At 43.1% G+C, this 17,987-nt stretch overlaps 1 protein-coding gene across 1 annotated transcript; it reads left to right on the top strand.

Moving 5' to 3' along the window:
- Positions 1 to 222: 222 nt before the first annotated feature.
- Positions 223 to 17,818, top strand: NIPAL3 (NIPA like domain containing 3). Its single transcript, XM_067311418.1, has 13 exons — positions 223 to 273; positions 1,476 to 1,885; positions 3,151 to 3,219; positions 3,319 to 3,490; positions 3,609 to 3,668; positions 4,371 to 4,516; positions 5,339 to 5,435; positions 6,699 to 6,834; positions 7,519 to 7,607; positions 8,988 to 9,051; positions 10,131 to 10,225; positions 10,942 to 11,137; positions 16,918 to 17,818. Exons 2-13 carry the CDS (start codon positions 1,787 to 1,789, stop codon positions 17,060 to 17,062), a joined length of 1,368 nt encoding a protein of 455 aa, XP_067167519.1. The 5' UTR covers positions 223 to 273; positions 1,476 to 1,786; the 3' UTR covers positions 17,063 to 17,818.
- Positions 17,819 to 17,987: the final 169 nt, after the last annotated feature.

Raw genomic sequence — 17,987 nt, 5'->3', positions numbered from 1 at the left:
CAGGGCGCTGCCGCCGCTAGAGGCCACCCAGCAGCGAGCCGGAACCGCGGCTCCTTCCCGCCCTGCCGCCCGCCTCGTCACGGCCCTGCGCCTCCGCCGAGCCGCCCGGCCCGGCCCATAGGCTGGGCCCGGCCCGGCCCGACCCGACCCGACCCCCGCCTGGCAGCCAGCGGCGGCCCGGCCCCGGGCTGACAGGGCCGGCGGCAAGTCGGCGGGGCCGGGCAGGGGCCGAAGTCGAGGGCGAAGCCGCGGGGGGCCGCCCGGCGGGAGCAGGTGAGTGCGGGGGGGGGGGGGGGGGCACCGCTCCTCGGCGCCTGGCTTTGGGGCTCTCCTGCCGCTTTTCGTGAGGGCTTTAGTCGGAAACGGTCCCCCCCCGGGGCCCGGCCGCGGGTGCGGGGCTGCGCAGGGCGGCCTGGCCCGGGGAGCGTGTCCTGGGGGCACCCGTGGCCCTCGGTCGGGCCCTGCCGTGCAGGGCAGGGGGTGGTTTTGCCCCCTCAGGACAGGGTGCTTTTGCCCCCCCCCCCCCGCAGCTCGGCCGCCCTGCTGCCCCTGCTCCCCGCCATGCCGGTGGTGCTGGACACGCTTGGGCAGCCTGTGTGTTCACATAACCCCTCGCCAGCCCAAGTTAGCCCAGAGAGCTTGCAATTCGCCGCCTGCGAGTGGGACGGGTCCTGCCACCTCAAGGTGTGAGCGTGGGCGAAGTGCCCAGGGTCTGAGACTAAGGGACGCTGAGCCCGCGCTGTTTTGGGTAGTGTTTTGGCAGAGCAAGAGGGACCCGTCGCCTGTGAGGATGGCACCCTGAGGTGTCCATACCCCAGTGTCCCTCTCCGTACAAAGGGTTTTTTCCGCCATCATCTTTTCCTCAGGGTTGCTGAGGTTCCCTGAGGTCTTTGGGGAAAGGAGCCATCATGGTGCGCAGGGATCTCAGACAGCTTTGTTGTGATGTGCTTTCCAGACACCTGCAATGAGTCTGTCTCCAAGGAATTTAGCCTCCTAACTCCGCTCCCAGCAATTAAACTAAAATGACCTCTATTTACGTGAATAGGAGTGCTGTCACCTCCGCACATGGGAATGGCGTGACTGATGTAATGCTGTGTCCTGAACAAACAACAGAGGTCAGCAGGCAGTAGGGAAAAGAAAAGCAGGGCTTGGAGGACTTCAGAGGCTTTTTGATCAGAGCTTCCCAAATGGAAAGGCCTGATATTAAATACCAGCCAAATATAAGTCACCTTCAGGGCCTTCACCTGGTTTGTGAGCTTATGTAAACCAAGTACTGTGTGAGTTTTGGTGTTTGAGACATTCTGAGAAGCCATTTAAACTCTGCTTTCTCTGATGATATGTGCAGGTATTAGTTTGATAGCAGAGAATTTTCTGTGGGAGTGTAAGATTTGTGGTCTGTTCTTCACCAGGATTTCATTGCAGGTGTTGTACCATGGAGTTCATTTGACCTGATTCTCCTTTTTAATCTTTCCTAGTGTCATCTTGGAGGAATATAACCTTGCTGCCCCACTAACTTGCTGGGAATTTTGGCTGATCTACACCTCTGCCTGGGGGACCTGTCCCATCTCAGCTTAGTGCGGTGGCAGAAGAAAAGCAGCAGATAGCCTACAGAGAGGTTTCTTGTGCTTCACTGAACTAATTGTCCTTTGTCTAAGCAAAACAGGATGGAAGGGAAGAAGTGGTACAAAGCTACAGATGAAGTGGTTCCACCAGAGTCCGAGTCTCCTCTTTAAAGATCAGTTCCAGTGTCGAAGAGGCTGAAAAGCAAACACTCCAATAAACCAAAATGGAAGGAGGCAATGGTCCAATTCTGCAACTTCAGCAGCTTCCACTGGCCACAGCAGCGGTTTCTGTGCAGCCACATACAGACTCCTTTTCTTACAAGGTCAGATTTCTACCCCAGTGTACCCCTAGAAGGCCTTATCTATTCAAGTAAGCTTATAATGTGATGTATTTTGCTTAGTTTTTGTGGAAAGTGCACTATCTTTGTGTTTAGCTGTGCCTGGAGGCCCCAGTGTATTACACACTGTGAATATAAGCAGTGAGCGAAAGAAAGAAATCCTGTGTCTTAGACAAAGTGGAGAAAGAATTACCAGCAGTTAAAAGGTCAGGTGGATGTCTGAAGGTGGTTAGATGCAATAAACTCTGCTCAGTGCCTTTTCAGCCTAACTCCCACATCAGTAATTGAGGTGTTCTGATCTTCAAGTGGCTCTACCCATGGTCATGCACAGAGCCTGCAGCCAAGGTAGGAACAGACCCCAGTGCTGTAGTTCCTCCTTGTTCTCCACCTGGAAATGGAGCTGTTCCCAACTGAATTTTCTCTGAGTCCCTGTTTCTGAAGGTGCTCTGAAAATCCCAGCAAGAAAGTCTTTTTTTTTTTTTTTTTTTTTCACCAGAAAAAGTACTTTGCTGAGAACACAGTCCTAGGTGCAGTATAGCAATTGACCAGACTGGTGGGAGCATCTTCCAGGCTTGCAAACTGTCCAGACGGCAACCCCAAATCTGTGCTGCACGAAGGAGCTTTTCAGCAGAGGCACTGCTCTCTCCATACCTTCTAAGCTGTAGCCCAGCTGATTAACCAGCCAACAGTGCTGAGTTTCTCTGGCTGTGTCTGTGATCTCACTGCAACATTTTTCTACCAACTTTACTGTCTGTTATGGGAAAATATCTCGCGTGTTTTTGACTGAAGCTGCTTGGATGAGTCTTACTTTCTTATAGCCTGAGAAAGAGCTTTTTTTTCCCACTGATATGAACTTGAAACTTTAAAGTCATAACAAATATCCCTATGAAAACAGATTTTCAAACGGAAGAGTGCCTGGACAGACTGTTATGTGTAGTGTTGTCTTCTTTCCTTCTGAGTAACTGCAAAGAATGCAAATATATGTATGCTAATTTAAGTCTTTCATAAGAATTGTCAGTTAAGGGAGGGTTGTTTTTCACCTGAGTTTCAAAGTTTTGGAACAGAGGCACACGGAACTCAGCTGAATTGCCCTAGATCGCATAGAAAGGGTGGAAGATAACAGGGATTTTATTGACAGGTGATCCAGGAGCTGTTTTAAAAGTCTGTTCTCCCGGTTGCGTAAAACCCCCTACCTCCTTCAGGGTCCAGTGGGTAAATTTAATATCTGTATATTTGCTTTGTTTTTACAGGAGAACTTGATTGGTGCATTACTGGCTATTTTTGGACATCTTGTTATCAGTATTGCACTCAACCTCCAGGTAAGTGTCATGAAACAAATATTGATCCTGCCTTGAGCATTCTGCATTTAAAAAGTATCAAGCACGCCAAATCTTCTGTGCCTGTGTTTTCCTTTCTAGAAATACAGCCACATCCGGCTGGCAGGTTCCAAAGACCCCCGAGCCTACTTCAGAACCAAGACATGGTGGTGCGGACTGTTTCTGCTTGTGCTGGGAGAGCTGGGAGTGTTTTCCTCTTATGCCTTTGCTCCTCTTTCACTGATTGTGCCACTCAGTGCAGTGTCTGTTATAGGTAAGGTGGAGACAGATGCTTGTCGTGCAAGGCTGCATACATTTCAATGCAGAACTGCTGATAATTGGGCCAGTATATAACTCATCCTGTTTTTCTCACTCTTCTTTTATTTTTATAGCTAGTGCAATCATAGGAATTATATTTATTAAAGAAAAATGGAAGCCCAAGGATTTTCTAAGTAAGTTACACAGTTCTTTTTTTATTTTTCCTCTCTGTTTACAAGCCATCCTGCACACAGCTTGGCCTCTTAAGAATCATAATTAGAGGGATGGCAAGATCTCCACTAGCTATAATGCCTTTTCAGAGAAATGTGTCATTCCATCCACTGTTTGTTAAAAATGGATTTTCTTGTTTTTCTGGCTTGTGCCAAATCTGCAGAATCTCACCTTGTTATATCACTGTTTTTAGAAACACGTGGAAATGGTTTTTGTTAGCAGGATCTAAAAATCATGGTTCTCCAGGCTGAAGCTATAGCCTTGGGCCTTGACTCTGCAGTAGCTTAGGCACAACTGAATCAGCTGAATTTCATGTATGTGCCAGTGTCTGCAGAACTGGGACATTCATTCTTCCATTTCCTGGAAAATGGTCTGTAGGCAGTGCCAGGCAGGGTAAGCTCCAGATGTAGATCTCGTAGCTCCTATTTGTTTAACAGATGCTACCTGGTATGAGCTCTTTTTCTCAACTCACAGCAGATATGTTGCCTGGGGGGTTTTCGGTTCTAATATTTTGAAAGTGGGGCATGAAGGGCGGAGGAATGAGTCATTCACAGGAATCCGCATGATGTCATTAATGCACATTGTGCATGTGCGATATTAACTCCATGAATCTGTACTAACCCACTAACCTTGTCCTCTCTTTTTTTGTCCTTTGGTTGCCGAAGGGCGCTATGTTTTGTCCTTTGTAGGCTGTGGTTTGGCAATTGTTGGAACTTATCTGCTGATAACATTTGGACCTAATAGTCATGAGAAGATGACAGGAGAGAATATCACTAGGCATTTAGTGAGCTGGCCATTTCTGTTGTATATGGTAAGATGGCCCATAAACCGGGGGATAGTTGTTTTCTGCTACCTGCCTGATTGGGAGTTGCATTTCAAGCATTCTTTTTCTTTATGGTTGCTAGCTGTATTTCTTGTACTTATTAATGAACCTATGCCAGCTTTTGCCCCTGTCTGTTCTGCAGTGCATGTGGATATCTGCACGCACAATTTGAAACGCTTACATTCTTTCTCAGAGTTATTCTGTTAGGATTTAAATATGTTTAACTGAAAGGTTTTAAAAAAGTCTGCTCTCTCCTTGACCTGCCAGTCACAGCCTGTGGCAATAGATTAATGGCAGCAGAGAGCAGCTGTTCCAGATGTACCCAAATACCATGCTCACATCTGGGCTTTTTTTTTTTTTTTTAGAGTAACTTTCTCAGGAGCCATTCAGCTCCCACTGAAAATAATGTGAAGTCGTTTTGTTGTTGTTGTTTTTTTTTAAAGGAGATAGGCTTGGCTATTAAATATGATGCACGCTGCAAGGACCATGAAAAGAACCTCATTGGGGAAAGCAGGCTGAGATCGATAATGTGAATATTCAGTCAGGATTATTTGATCTGCTTCTTTACCATGAACATAATCTCAAAAGTGTCCCATGCTTCTGTTCTCCAAGAAGTTATTAAATATCTCATCTAATTAGAATCTGAGATCATGCTAAATTTGATCTATAATTTTGTGGGCTCCTGATTTTCCTTTGATTTGTCCTAGTATTTGACTAGCTCAGAGTCCCATTTACTGCCACCCCATCATCTCACAAGCACCCTGCCCCTCGCTTTCTAATATACTCTTTTTTTTTTTTTTTTTTTTGTAGCTTGTGGAGATCATCATATTCTGCCTGCTGCTATATTTTTACAAGGAGAAAAATGCAAACTACATTGTAGTTATTCTTCTCCTGGTAGCTTTGCTGGGTAAGTTGATACAGACCTGTAAGATATTCCAGCCTTGGATTATAACAGTAAACTACAGTGAACTAAAGCGTTTATAGGGAACTTTATTGACCTAACTAATGTCATAAAATGCACCAATCTACTTTAGAAATGCTACTACAAAGTAGATAAAGCCCATATCTTGTGGTGGTATTTAGGATCTTTGCAAATGATCTTTGCTCTATGAAGATTATTTCCCATAAGGACATATAACCTCTAAAATGCAGGAAGTGCAAGTTACTTATTAGTGTTCCTAATTTTAATGTATGCATGCAAAGCATGGTATATCTTTTCAATGGAGAAGAAGGGCAGATTCAGTGGATGAAAGAAAGGATTTGACTTCAGGGTCTTTTTGGCTCTGATGAAGATCTGCCGTGTGATCAAAGAAATAACAAACGCTCTGCCATGCCAGTATGTCCCCGTTTAAACTGGGAGAGGCTCTGGGCATAGGCTAAAATGATGCTCCTGAGGTTCCCATAGCCTACAGTGGGATCCTATCAGTGACTCTGGATATGCCCGAATTTCACTTGTATCTTTCTTCACATTAATCTGTTTTCTTAGGAAACAGGTGGGTCAATTAAACTTTAAAACAGGCTGAATAATGGCAAGGCGGTGATGCAGTTGTGACGTGCTGGAGCATCTATGTCACAGTCCTCAAGCTTTGCTATTTATACATCCTCCATCACTGCAGTGTCTGTCTTTTAATGAGCTGTGGGAGGCTGGATTTCGGTAACTGTATGCTTCAAAGGCTAGGTGAATCTTAGACAAAGCAACTACCTTAATTTTGAATGGCCTAGACTTGTGCTTACAGGAACTGGAAAGGAAATTAGCTCTTTCTAATTCTTGTTTTGAAAACTTCTTTAGCTCTACTAATAGAGCCAATATGTCACCAGAAATGAAAATTGTTATATTCTCCCATCACTTGATTGTACAGCACTACTTAAACATTCAAGAAAACTGGTAAATACTCCCAATCCTATGAACAGGAGAATTGTGGTTAAGGTTAAAGGTTAAGCGATATACTGAAGATCACTTTACTAAAGTTGTTGGAATTAAAATTTGCAGAGTTGGGAATAAAGTTAGCAGTTTGCTAACCCATTTGACCTGGCAAAAGAAGGGTTCAAGTGCCTGTAGCTTTTGGTTTTGTTTGCAGCTGTCTGTCATGTATAGAGCACATGTGCAGTGTTTCTGTCCCATTGAGCACATGTATCAGTGCTTCAGCTGAGTCTTGGTAAATATTCACAGGTTCCATGACTGTTGTGACCGTGAAGGCTGTGGCAGGCATGATTGTTGTCTCAATACAAGGAAACCTCCAACTCGACTACCCTATATTTTATATCATGTTGGTGTGCATGATTGCTACAGCGATCTTTCAGGCAACGTAAGACATGTTCACTCTCTTCTTGTCTATAACTGTGCTGGTTTCCGTGGATCAGTAATCAAAGGACTGCTTGTTACTCATTTGGAGGATGCTGAGCAAATTTTAGTGAGAGGAGTTAGCCATTCTTTTCTGTGACCTGTCCTCAAATCCTGGCCACAGGAGCCTGGGACAGTGTTCTTCTCTGCTAGTCCACGTAGTGATACTGCGAAGTAGTTTACATCCCAAATTTATACACAATTCAAGTATTTGCAAAACAATGGTACAAATGAAATGGTGAGAGATCAAATATGGTATCTTTGCACTGGCCAAAACCAAAGTGGTGTCGGTATTATTGATGATGCTTCATTTTTTTTCCTCTGTTGTTGTAATAATGTAAAATGTCAGTAGCAACAGAGATAAGAAGTTATTTAAAATCTTGGTGACGTTTTGGCCCTGTGGTCAATGGCAATAATTTCTGCCTTTAGCAAGTACAGCAATAAAGTTGTCTCTTCTCTCGTTTTTATTAATTCCAAGTGATGGTGCTGCAGGTTTAGCAAGAAAGAGAATAAAGTTTCTTAAAATTATGTAGCATCATTCTTTTGAAATGTGCCTCCAAAAAGGAGTACTATACCAGCCCACGATAACTACTATACAATTTGAGTACTCCTCCCAAATCAACCCATGTCATCTGTCATTGTATTGCAGATTTCTGTCTCAAGCCTCCCAGCTGTATGACTCATCTCAGATTGCCAGCATCGGCTATATCCTGTCCACAACAGTAGCAATCACAGCAGGTAACAGTGCACAAATGCATTGAGAGTGTGTTGGCCCCTTTTAAAGGAAGGGGAAAAGATTTTGGAGAATAGTCCTCACTTACAGTTTAGGAAGGTGAATACTCAGCAAGACAATGACTTGCATTTTCTTGTCATCTCTCTTCTGCAGCTGGCTTTATTTCTTTTTTCTTTTCCAAAGTGTGAATTATCCTATTAGACTGTGTTAAAACTTTCTCTTAAGATCTGTCATTTTGTTGTCCATGGATGCTTACGTTTGAAACTGTATTGCTCATGCCACACTAGTGTATAGAAAAAGAAGAGGGTAATGTGTGCTCTGTTAGACATGCAACTCGGATACACAGCTGAAATTTCACCTTGTGTATTTTTATTCAGGTCTTGTTAAAATGTGTCTGATGCAATGTGTATAAATGTATTTGCTTCCTCTGTACAAGTGTTACAATTCTTTTCCTGATAGTCTTGTTAGCATTGTATCTAAGATGCAACTGCTCTTGGCTTTATACGCACTTTTCTGTCTGAACAGATTACTCCAGTTTCAGCCCTTGCCCACATAAGGAAGTTCTGTTTGTATGCACAAAGACGAGCACTTTGAACCCCCTTAGGCTTCAAACCTGATGAGTGGCTTTTTTATGTTTTGTTCTTGTCAGTTAGGAAGGCATGTGAGCAAAACCAAAAAAGAATATGCTGGGAAAAAGTGCATCTGCTAGACAAAGATGGATACTGTCTGTGTAAATAGTAATGCCCTTCTAGGTATATAAGGGCAATAGCTCCCCCCTTAAATTACACATTGCCTTTAACCCTCTTCCTCAATGTCCTGAGAGTCTGTAGCCCTCTCTTTGACTAATGTTTATCTCCTGTCATGTTCCCAGCCATATGCTGCTCTCAGATTTGTCAGTTTATTTACTTTACTTCAATTAGAAATGTAAAGAGTAGCAGCCACGATCTGTGGACTAGGCTTCTTGTCCTGCTGACATCCAAAACGCTGAGGACATTTGTCGTCCTATAGGATGACCTGTATGTACTGGATTGGGGTCAAGAACTTGTATCCTGTTGCAATTAGGTTCTGTTTGGTTTGTTATTCAGACTTTGGAAATATGGTCTCCTGTGTTTATATGTATGGTAACCACTGCTGAATGGTGAGATTCTGGCCCTGGTCGATTAGTAGTGACCTGCAATAGTTCTGTTGTCAATAAACAGTATCTGTTAAAGAAGAAGTTGGGTCACCTTTTTCTATTTTAAGACCTTTCAAAGAACAAAGGTGCCTGACTATAAAAATAGAAATCTTACATGATTTGTTACCTGGACTGATCAGTGCTGGAGGTTTAGCTCTAATTGCTCATGTAAGCTGGGAAGAGAGATGTCATGAATTATTTCTATTTCAAGGAGCAACTTTCTACTTGGACTTCACTGGTGAAGATGTTCTCCATATATGTATGTTTGCACTTGGGTAAGTGTTTAAAAAATTTCTTTGATTAAAACCTGAAAAGTATTTCTTTATATGGCTAAACCTGAAGAAATGTATATATTTTGTTTCCTGCACTCTCTGTCTTGGAGGGGAGGACAATCTGAATGCACTTTCTCTATTAGAACAGACAGTGGCCCACAGATTCCAGTATCTTGTCTGAATGATACTGGATGCTCTAGAGGAATTGCATAACACTGGGTCACACATAACTGTATGACACTCGTACCACACAGGAAATCTCTTCCTGACTGTAACTGGAGATCAGTTTGCATGTTGAGGCATATGGAGCTTTTTTTTCTCCCAGTATTTTTTTCCCTTCAAGATGAACTGGAAGGTTCTTAAGCTCTCCTGCTCTTGAAACTAGAAGAATTTTTGAATAACCAAAAGAAAAGTCATCCTAGGGAATTCATTTCAGGTTTTGCACTGAGCCTTCACTGAATTATGACAGGACTTAAGGAGTTCTGTTTCTTACAGCATGAGCATTCACACAATACAGATATGATCAGCAAAACATTTACTGGGTAACTCAGCATGTAGTCCTAGCACAGTGTCTTGATATGATTAACTCTCCATAAGCAGGGAACATGCTGAAATATATTTCAAATTAATACAGAAAAAACAATTGGGAGCTTAATGTTATGAACCTTACCTTTCTCTGTCAATGTACTGTAAAAATCAAAATTGACAATTGTCAGTATATTTACCTATGGGAAATCCCTCAAAGTTCAGACTGTTAAATCCTGGAATTTCATTACAGCAAATCAAATTTTGATATGCTTCCTTTCTCCTTTAGTTAGTCAAGATCAAATAATTAACATGAAAACTTTTCACTGCCTTTTGATAGGTAGAGTTGTTCTGACTGCTAGTTGCTAAGTGGACTTCAGTACTGTTGAAGAGGGTTATTCAGCTGAAATAGTTCCCCGTAATTTTAACTCCACAGTTCTGTCTCTTTCAGTTCTGAATTTTGTGGTGTTACATGATAGGCACTTAGAAAAAGCAACATGCAACACTGGCTCTTCTCCCTTTTCACATTCACCTTATCAGAGTTTGTCTTCTCTCAGGTGCCTCATAGCATTTCTAGGTGTCTTCCTAATCACAAGAAACAGGAAGAAATCTGTACCCTTTGAACCTTACATATCAATGGATGCTATGCCAGGTAACAGTAAAAATCCAGTGCTTTATCACCTTGTCTTTTTTAATTGTTGGGTTTCAGACTGAAAACTCATGCTTTAATCTCTCTTCTGTATCCTGATTCATCAAGCAGCTATGTTGTTTTTTGTTTTTTCCTTCTCATGTTCTTGCTTGCTGTTTGCACCTGGTGATGGTATATGCATGTTCTGCATGAAGCAGAGAAGGGATAATATGCCACTTGGATGTCACTTATTCTGGGTCCTGTGACGCCAGGGGGAGTGGTAGGTTTTAACAGAAGAGCCTTGTCCAGTTGTCTTCTATCTGGGGAGGCGATGGAGATGAGCAGGTTTTGAGCATTTGCTTGGGACTGGGCTTGGTCCAACTCGAGCAGGAAGATTTACCAACTGGGGAGGACAGAGGTACACTGCAAGGGATAGAGGCCAGAAGGAGAAGAAATTTATTTGGGGAAATACAGCTGTACTATCTTTCTGGGGAGCAATATAAAAGATATGCAGCATTTGATAAATAACTGACTGCCATCCCTCATTCACTAGAAGCTTATTTCTCTATTAGTTGCTTTACTGCTAAGCAGAAAAACGCTATGTCTTTCATTTAACACTCAAGGAACTGATGAGCCACATATCACTAACCCTGAGACTATATAATTTGCTGATTTAACAGAGCGCAGGAAGAATGCACTTTTGTTCCTAACCATTTAATCTCTGTCTTTGCTCTTTTCAGGCATGCAGAACATGCACGATAAAGGAATTGCAGTTCAGCCTGACCTCAAAGCTTCTTTTTCCTACGGTGCCCTAGAGAACAATGACAACATGCCGGAAATTTATACTCCAGCTACATTGCCGATAGTGCAGGAGCAACATGGCTACAAAGGAGTTTCTGCTCCACCCTACAGAGTGCTGGAACACAGCAAAAAGGAGTGAGTGACCTTTAAGGAACTGATTTGCATCGTCAGAAATATGACCCTTATTTATTTACCTCTCTCAGTTTAAAATATAAGCAAGTGTAAAGCTAACCTTGATATAGTTTAAAGCTTGTCTCAACTTTCAAGGATGATTATTTTAATAAACAGCTCTCTATAGTTGTGAAGTTGAAAGCATTTGTTGTAGCAAGAAGTAAATCACAGTTCTCCTTTGAAGGCTGCTATCTGGGAGCGTGAAATGGTGAGTGCAGTATTGTGACTGTATGAAACCGATGAGATAGCAGGTGTTGTGGAAAGGCAGAGCCATGAGAAGAGAAGTGACTCGCAATTTATAGCCTTGCTGGGAATGGGTTTACCTCCAAACTGAAATTTTCAGGAGCTGCCCACAGTGAGAGAAAGGCAGGATTTAATCTTTCATATATAGACCGTGAAGGATTTCTGAAAAAGTTGTAAATCCTCATGTCTCTGACATAACCACCAAACTACCTTAACGTGGCAATAAAATGGCACTGTTTGCAAGCAAGAATACCGGGACTTACTGTGTCTTCAGAGTGGCATAATCAGTTAGAATAAGCAAGCTACTTTATTCCTTCAAAGCGTAAGTCTTTGGCATTTCCTGTATAACTGTTCTCTGACTAGCGTTGAACATATGCACTGAGTATGTGAATTGTTTTTATAGAACCATTGGATTATATGGCAGTTTAGGACAAAGATTATCTTTGCCAGTTTTCATAGTGGGAGCTTCAGGTTGGATCAAATGGTGCAAAAGGAACACTGTAAAGTAAAAAAACAAGACGAAATGAGAATAGTAGTGTGACCAGTATATCTGATGGGAGTTTCTGTAGTTCTTGAGAGGTCCAAATTCTCTATCATCTTATTTTCTCTAGGTCGGGAAGGATTTCTAACTTTGTTTAGTGGTCTTAGATGCTTAGAGATGTCCACAATCCTTTGGTAATCTAAAAAAGCTTAGCCTTGATCTTGTAGGTAGGGGTTCCCTACCTATTTTTTCATCAAAAGCAAAAAAAGATACTGGCCTAATATTGTGAATGACCCAAGAAGGAAAAAAACAAGCTTGCACAGTCCAGCACTCAATGAGAACTGTAACAATAATGAAGCATTGTGTACTTGCGATATTTATCTCTCCAGTTTCCAAGAGATGGCCAGCAGCTGATAGGAAGGGAGAATAGATGCAAGGGGAAACTTGTCCAGTGAAAGGGACAAAGTACAATGTTTACTGGTGTATGCAAGTTATACCTGCTTTCTAGGCAGTTGCACTTTGATACCATCATCTTTTTTAAAGACAGTTGTTTTGCTGGGAAGCAGAATTCTACATTTAATTGGTGTGTCCTGGACTATGCGTAGCAGTGTCTGCATGCATTTAGAAAACTTATTTGAAATGAGTATCACTTATGTTCTGCACATTTTAAGTGGTCACTGACACCAGTGGTTTCAGGAGGGTCTTGGACTTGCAACTGTGGCTTTCTGCTTTTCTTTTGAATTGACTCATGGCCAGATTCTGCTCCCACTACCAAAAATTCCCGAGAACTCCATTGACTTGTACATAGTTATTCCAGATTCCTGCTATTGTACATGACAACAGAACTGTTCTTTTGCATATGTTTGCCTTGCCAGCTATGAATACTAATTTAATCTGGAAATACTTGAGACTACTTTGACATTTTTGTGTAGCTTAGAAAAATATGTAACCTCCCTCTGCAACGCGTGGATGCCTGGTGTCTGCGTGTGTACCTCTGCGTGAAGTTTCTTCACCAGCTTGGCATGTCTGACAATTCAGATCTTATCAGTGGCATCCTGTACACTATGGCTTATGAAACCTCAAGAAATATCTGCTTTTCTTTTGCCCACAATACTTTCTGTGTTCAAGTAAGATAACAATGTTAATGGGCTAATATTGCCAGTACATTAATCTTCTTGGACTTGCAATGACACTGATTTACTACCTTTGGCTCTGTATCCTTGGTAATCAATTTTTTGTGAATTTATGTGTGGCTTTTGTTCATTAATGATACAAAACAAAGTAGTACAGGGTAGGCTGAATGAGAAGGGTACAAGAATGCTGGCTTTTCTTATCTCTTCCGTTTTAATCAATGAGGCAGTAGCTGTTTTGACCTAGTAGTTCTGAAACCACGGAAATATATTCTTTTAAAACAAGCTGTGCTTTGCCATGCATACCTACAAACTTCACTTTTCACATGGTAATATTCTCTCTTTAATTACTACAGAGGTTGCCACGTTATAAAATAGTTGATCTAAAGGGCCTGAATGTTATGGAATTGACTCCTATTATTAAGATGATCCTATGTGTTACTGAATATAGTTTTCCCAATTCTTGGGGCTTCCTAGCTCTACTTAAAAACTGAGGTTGAGCGGTGTGCAGACTCCATGGCCAGTAAATAGTTGGTGAGGTTCTTGTCTCATGATTCTAGGAATAAAGATAGTCCTGTGATTAGGACAGACAGACCCCTCTGCCAGAGGGAGAGAGCTACTCTGATGCTGAGCCTCCACTTGTACCTCTCGTCTGGGGACTGCTCTCTGGTCCAATTCGGGAGTTATTGCAGCAAGCTGCCTGGGCTTTGCATGGCCCTGCAGCCTCAGCGCTGACTGGCTGCTGGCCCGACGTGTCCTCTCTGCCAGGGAGCCCTCGGTTGGCAGCACATGGGACAGTCTTCTGCTCTGGGTGAATTTTTCCTCCAGCTGTAACCTGAACTTGTATATTTTTGTGCTATTTTAGCCCTCTTTTTTCAAAGACTCTAGAGGCAGGAGTTTTGCTCCAAAGACTTCCATAGTCCTGCTTTATTTACCCAGTCACTCTTATGCGTTTAAATATTTCTGCTTGCTAGTGACAGTTACCTTTACATTCAGTGAGACTTGCTTTTGGCAATCTTCTGACAAAGGGTTCCCTAGGGGATGATGTCTGTTTCTACAACACACAAATCACAATATTTTAGATTACTCAACTGTGCCAGGTCAATACAGCTTGGGGTGTTTCTTAGCCTGTAGGCCTAAACTCAATGCACTGATGTTGTAAGGGTTGCTTCTTTGCCATCTTTGTGTTAGCCGTGTTAAGCACGGTAGTAGGACTGCCAGCTATGTTCAATACTTGAATTTAAAAATGTGTTGTGCATTTTATGTGCTCTCTCCTTGCTCTTTTTCCCAAGCTTCCTCTCCTCCATGAGACTTTTTTTTTTTTCGCCCTTCGGGCTTTCTTTTTCTATTTTGCTTTTCAGTTTTACAGCAACCATCTCTGTTGCTAAGAAGGCATAAATTGGGGCATCTAGAAGATAAACATCTGTTTAAACTGAGCGTAGGACTTCTCCGGTCTCTCTAACATAGGGAGGGTATAGCTCAGTATTGAAATAAACTCCTTGCATCCCTTCTGGTGAAGAGCTTGCAAGCCATAAACCAGGAAACTATTTGTAGCCTCAAATCTGTACTTTTTACAGAATATTCTTAGGGCTGAGGTGACAAGGGCCATGCCTGGGACTGCAGCAAACACTTACAGTTAAAACAAACATAAAAATGAGCCCCATGCCACATCCTAGTCTTTCTTGCAGGCTGAAAAATAATCTGTTGGTGTAAAGCACATTTTAATATGTGTATGTCAAAACTATAGTTTATCTGTGGCTGCTCTCCAGAGAGGCAGGGCACTGTAAACAGCAGAGTATGCTTAGATTTCTAAATATGCAGCCTTTTTCAGAACCCAGCACTGAAAATGTGCACAGAAATGAATTGACTGCTGCCTCCTTTACTAAAATGGTGGAAAAACTCCTTAATTCTCTCTTCTAGTTTCTTTATCAAATGTGAACTGACATCTGTTGCCTCTACACTGTGTGGCTTTTTGATGCACCAGAGCACTTAATATATTCTTAATGTATATTTACATGTAATTTTATGCTGTGGAATACAGCTCTGATGTTGGCTGAAATGTACAAAATGATCTGCCTATAATGTTCTTTTGTTCACATTAAGATGTGTAAATAAATCAAGCTTTACAGTATTGGACTATAAGGATAACTTTAATTTTTCATAAGCAATGTTGCATGTGTATTTAAGTATATTTGTGTTTTAGGTGAGATCTTTGGAAGTGAAACTTAATAAAAGATTCTGGTAAAACCTATGTAATTCTGGTGTGCTCAATATTCTTAGTGTAGGTATAATTGGCCATAAATTTCTTGAGAGAAGTTAAGACAGAGTTTAGTTTACTAGCATAGGTACTATGCGCATGCAAAGAATAAAACCTTCTTGAATAACCTATTTGTAAAGGAAGTGCAAATTGCTAAAACTGATAGTTGGGACTGTATTACTAATGCTCACACTTTTACTGTGAGTCTCAAAATACTTTGTGTCAGCTTTGGGACTCATGCAATCTACTTAAGAATCCTGGTTTACAGAGCTTTAAAAAAATCTTAGCACTCATTATTTCAGAGGAGAGCTTGAAAATATGGCCTGGGTATATCCTAGAGGAGAATTAAAGAAGATAAAATGAGCCAAATCACAAAAACAAAAGCATGACATTATTGGTGGCCTAACTCACGATTTTTGCATCCTTGCCAACTCAGTACTGAACCTGAGACAACAGCATGCTTCTCCGAGACAGCAAAGATTTAATGCAAGCTGGGGATGCTACGCTGTGGGAGATGCCATCCGTCAGATACAGGATATCATGTCTTTGACTGCAAGACTAGACAGCTTGAGGGCGTTTTCTAACAACGCCATTAAGAGATACAGACGGTCATAAATTTAGAATACTGGCAATGTAGCTTAATCGAATGCTTGCCAACCTAATTAACACTCACCATATGGGTTTTAGTCCAGGGGGATAAGCAGAAGATAACCCTCAGGATACTCTTAATTAAATGTATCTCTTGGGGTCCCAAACCACAAATGGAAAAAAACCAAGAGCAGCCTCATCCACCCTGGCATTAAAGCTGCACTTCCTAGAAGTCCCTGGATACAATATTAGAATGCAGGCTAGCGCTTTCTTGAATGCTTACAGAAGCAGCATCACCAAGTTCCACAGTTTCTGGTAAACATGGTAATATTTTGTTAACCTGTATCATTTAAGGGGTAGCGTGTTATATCAGAGATGACTGCATTTACTTAAGTGATAATATAAAGAGGTGGCAGTCAACCCAGATGTCAAGATCGTTACAAAAAGAAGCATGATACTGAAGAGGTGGTGTTACAAAATAGACAGTATTTAAAATGTTCCTGAAAAATCTGCTGAAATGGATGGAAATGTTGGATTTCATGATAGCTCTTATATTAAAGCAGAATATATTACTGGCCAGGGATGAAGAACTTGGTACTATGGAATTAGTAAACCATGTGATTGCAGCCAAAAAGGCTAAAGTAAGTAAGACTAACCAATTACTACCTAAATTTGTGCTGCATCTAAACTGCAGAATCCCTTATCTACACAAGTAAGACTGAGTTTACCTTTCCAGAAAAATTTTTTTTTTCTTTTTTTAAGGAAAGGTCTGCACTATGAACAAACAAATGACAAGACATGTAAAGGAAATGAACTTAGCATTGCTTTCTGCCTTTTTCCATATCTAAACTTCAGCAGAAAGCATTTAAACCACAGAAATTCCTGTACTGAAGTCAAAATCTTAGCTGTCCTCTTGCTCTACAAGTGAGGACAAAGCTAATGAACAACATATTTGTATCCATGAAATTCAGCAGATACATTTTAATGTGATTTTTGTGGAAAATGGAATACAGCCAAGTATGATGTTGGTTTGTGCTTATTTTAGATGTAAATGTACACAAGCATTCAACTGTCACGCAGCTCAGATCACCACTGTTCAAGCAGATCATCTCATCGTTGGATTAAGCTGTGACTTAGTCTCAGAGAAGAGGGACACACATTGTCGCTGTTCCCATCTGGTAACTGCCTGAGTGTGTCTTCTAGCTAAGGCCAATTGCAAAGTAAAAACGATTAACTTCAGCCGCCATCTAGGAATGCATGTGGGCTTTTTGCAGCAAAAATTGTTGTGCTTGGCCTGAAACACCGGCGCTGTGTTCTGCTCTTGCTGCTCCCTTTCCTCTGGCTTTAGCCTTCAAGGTCACCCCCGTGTCCTGCTGGGGCACTTCGTCACGCTCCTCCTTGACGCCCCCCGGTTCATGGCATCAGGACGATCCCGCCTTGTGTTTCGAGGCCGTTAATTACAAACACCGAAAGGCCTCGGCCGCCCAGGCTGGGCTCCGGTAGGAAGTTCCTGGAGCGATTTACAGTGTTTGGATCAACTCCCACCTCTGCGAGCTCATCCACTTCCACAGCGAAGCCAGGAAACCCTTCGCTCGAGCCGCAGTAAAAGCCCATCGATAACCGCCGAAGGCACCATCAGCTCCCGCAGCGGCCGGCGCCGTTTGCGGCCGAGACCGCGGCCGCTCCCGAAAGCCGCCGTGGGAACCGCGCCGCAGCTGCCCCGTGAGGCGAGGCGAGGCGAGGCGGGCGGCGGGGCCGGGGCTGGCTGCGTGCGCGGGCTCCAGGGGAGCCGCCGCGACCCCGGCGACGAGCAGGGGCCCCCACGGCAGCCCCGCACGGCTCCCTGAGGCGAGCGCCCTCCTCGGGGGCGGGGGGTCGCCTGCCCCAACGGCCGTTACCCCCTCCCCCCCCCCAAAACGACCGTTACCCCCCAACAGCCGTTACCCCATCAGGCCGGGGGGGGGGTGGCGCATGCGCAGACGCGCCCCCTCCATCCGGGTCACCGACCCCCCCCTCCTCCCCCCCCCCGCCCGCAGCTCCCTGAGGCGATGCGGAGGCGAAGGGACGCGCACGCAGGCGCGCTGCGGCCGCGCCGCCGCTCCCCGCCGCTCACTC

Source organism: Apteryx mantelli, chromosome 27 (assembly GCF_036417845.1).
Source record: "Apteryx mantelli isolate bAptMan1 chromosome 27, bAptMan1.hap1, whole genome shotgun sequence".
NCBI lineage: Eukaryota > Metazoa > Chordata > Aves > Apterygiformes > Apterygidae > Apteryx > Apteryx mantelli.
The sequence above is the reverse complement of the archived record's forward strand: the minus strand, read 5'-3'. Positions and strand labels throughout refer to the sequence as shown.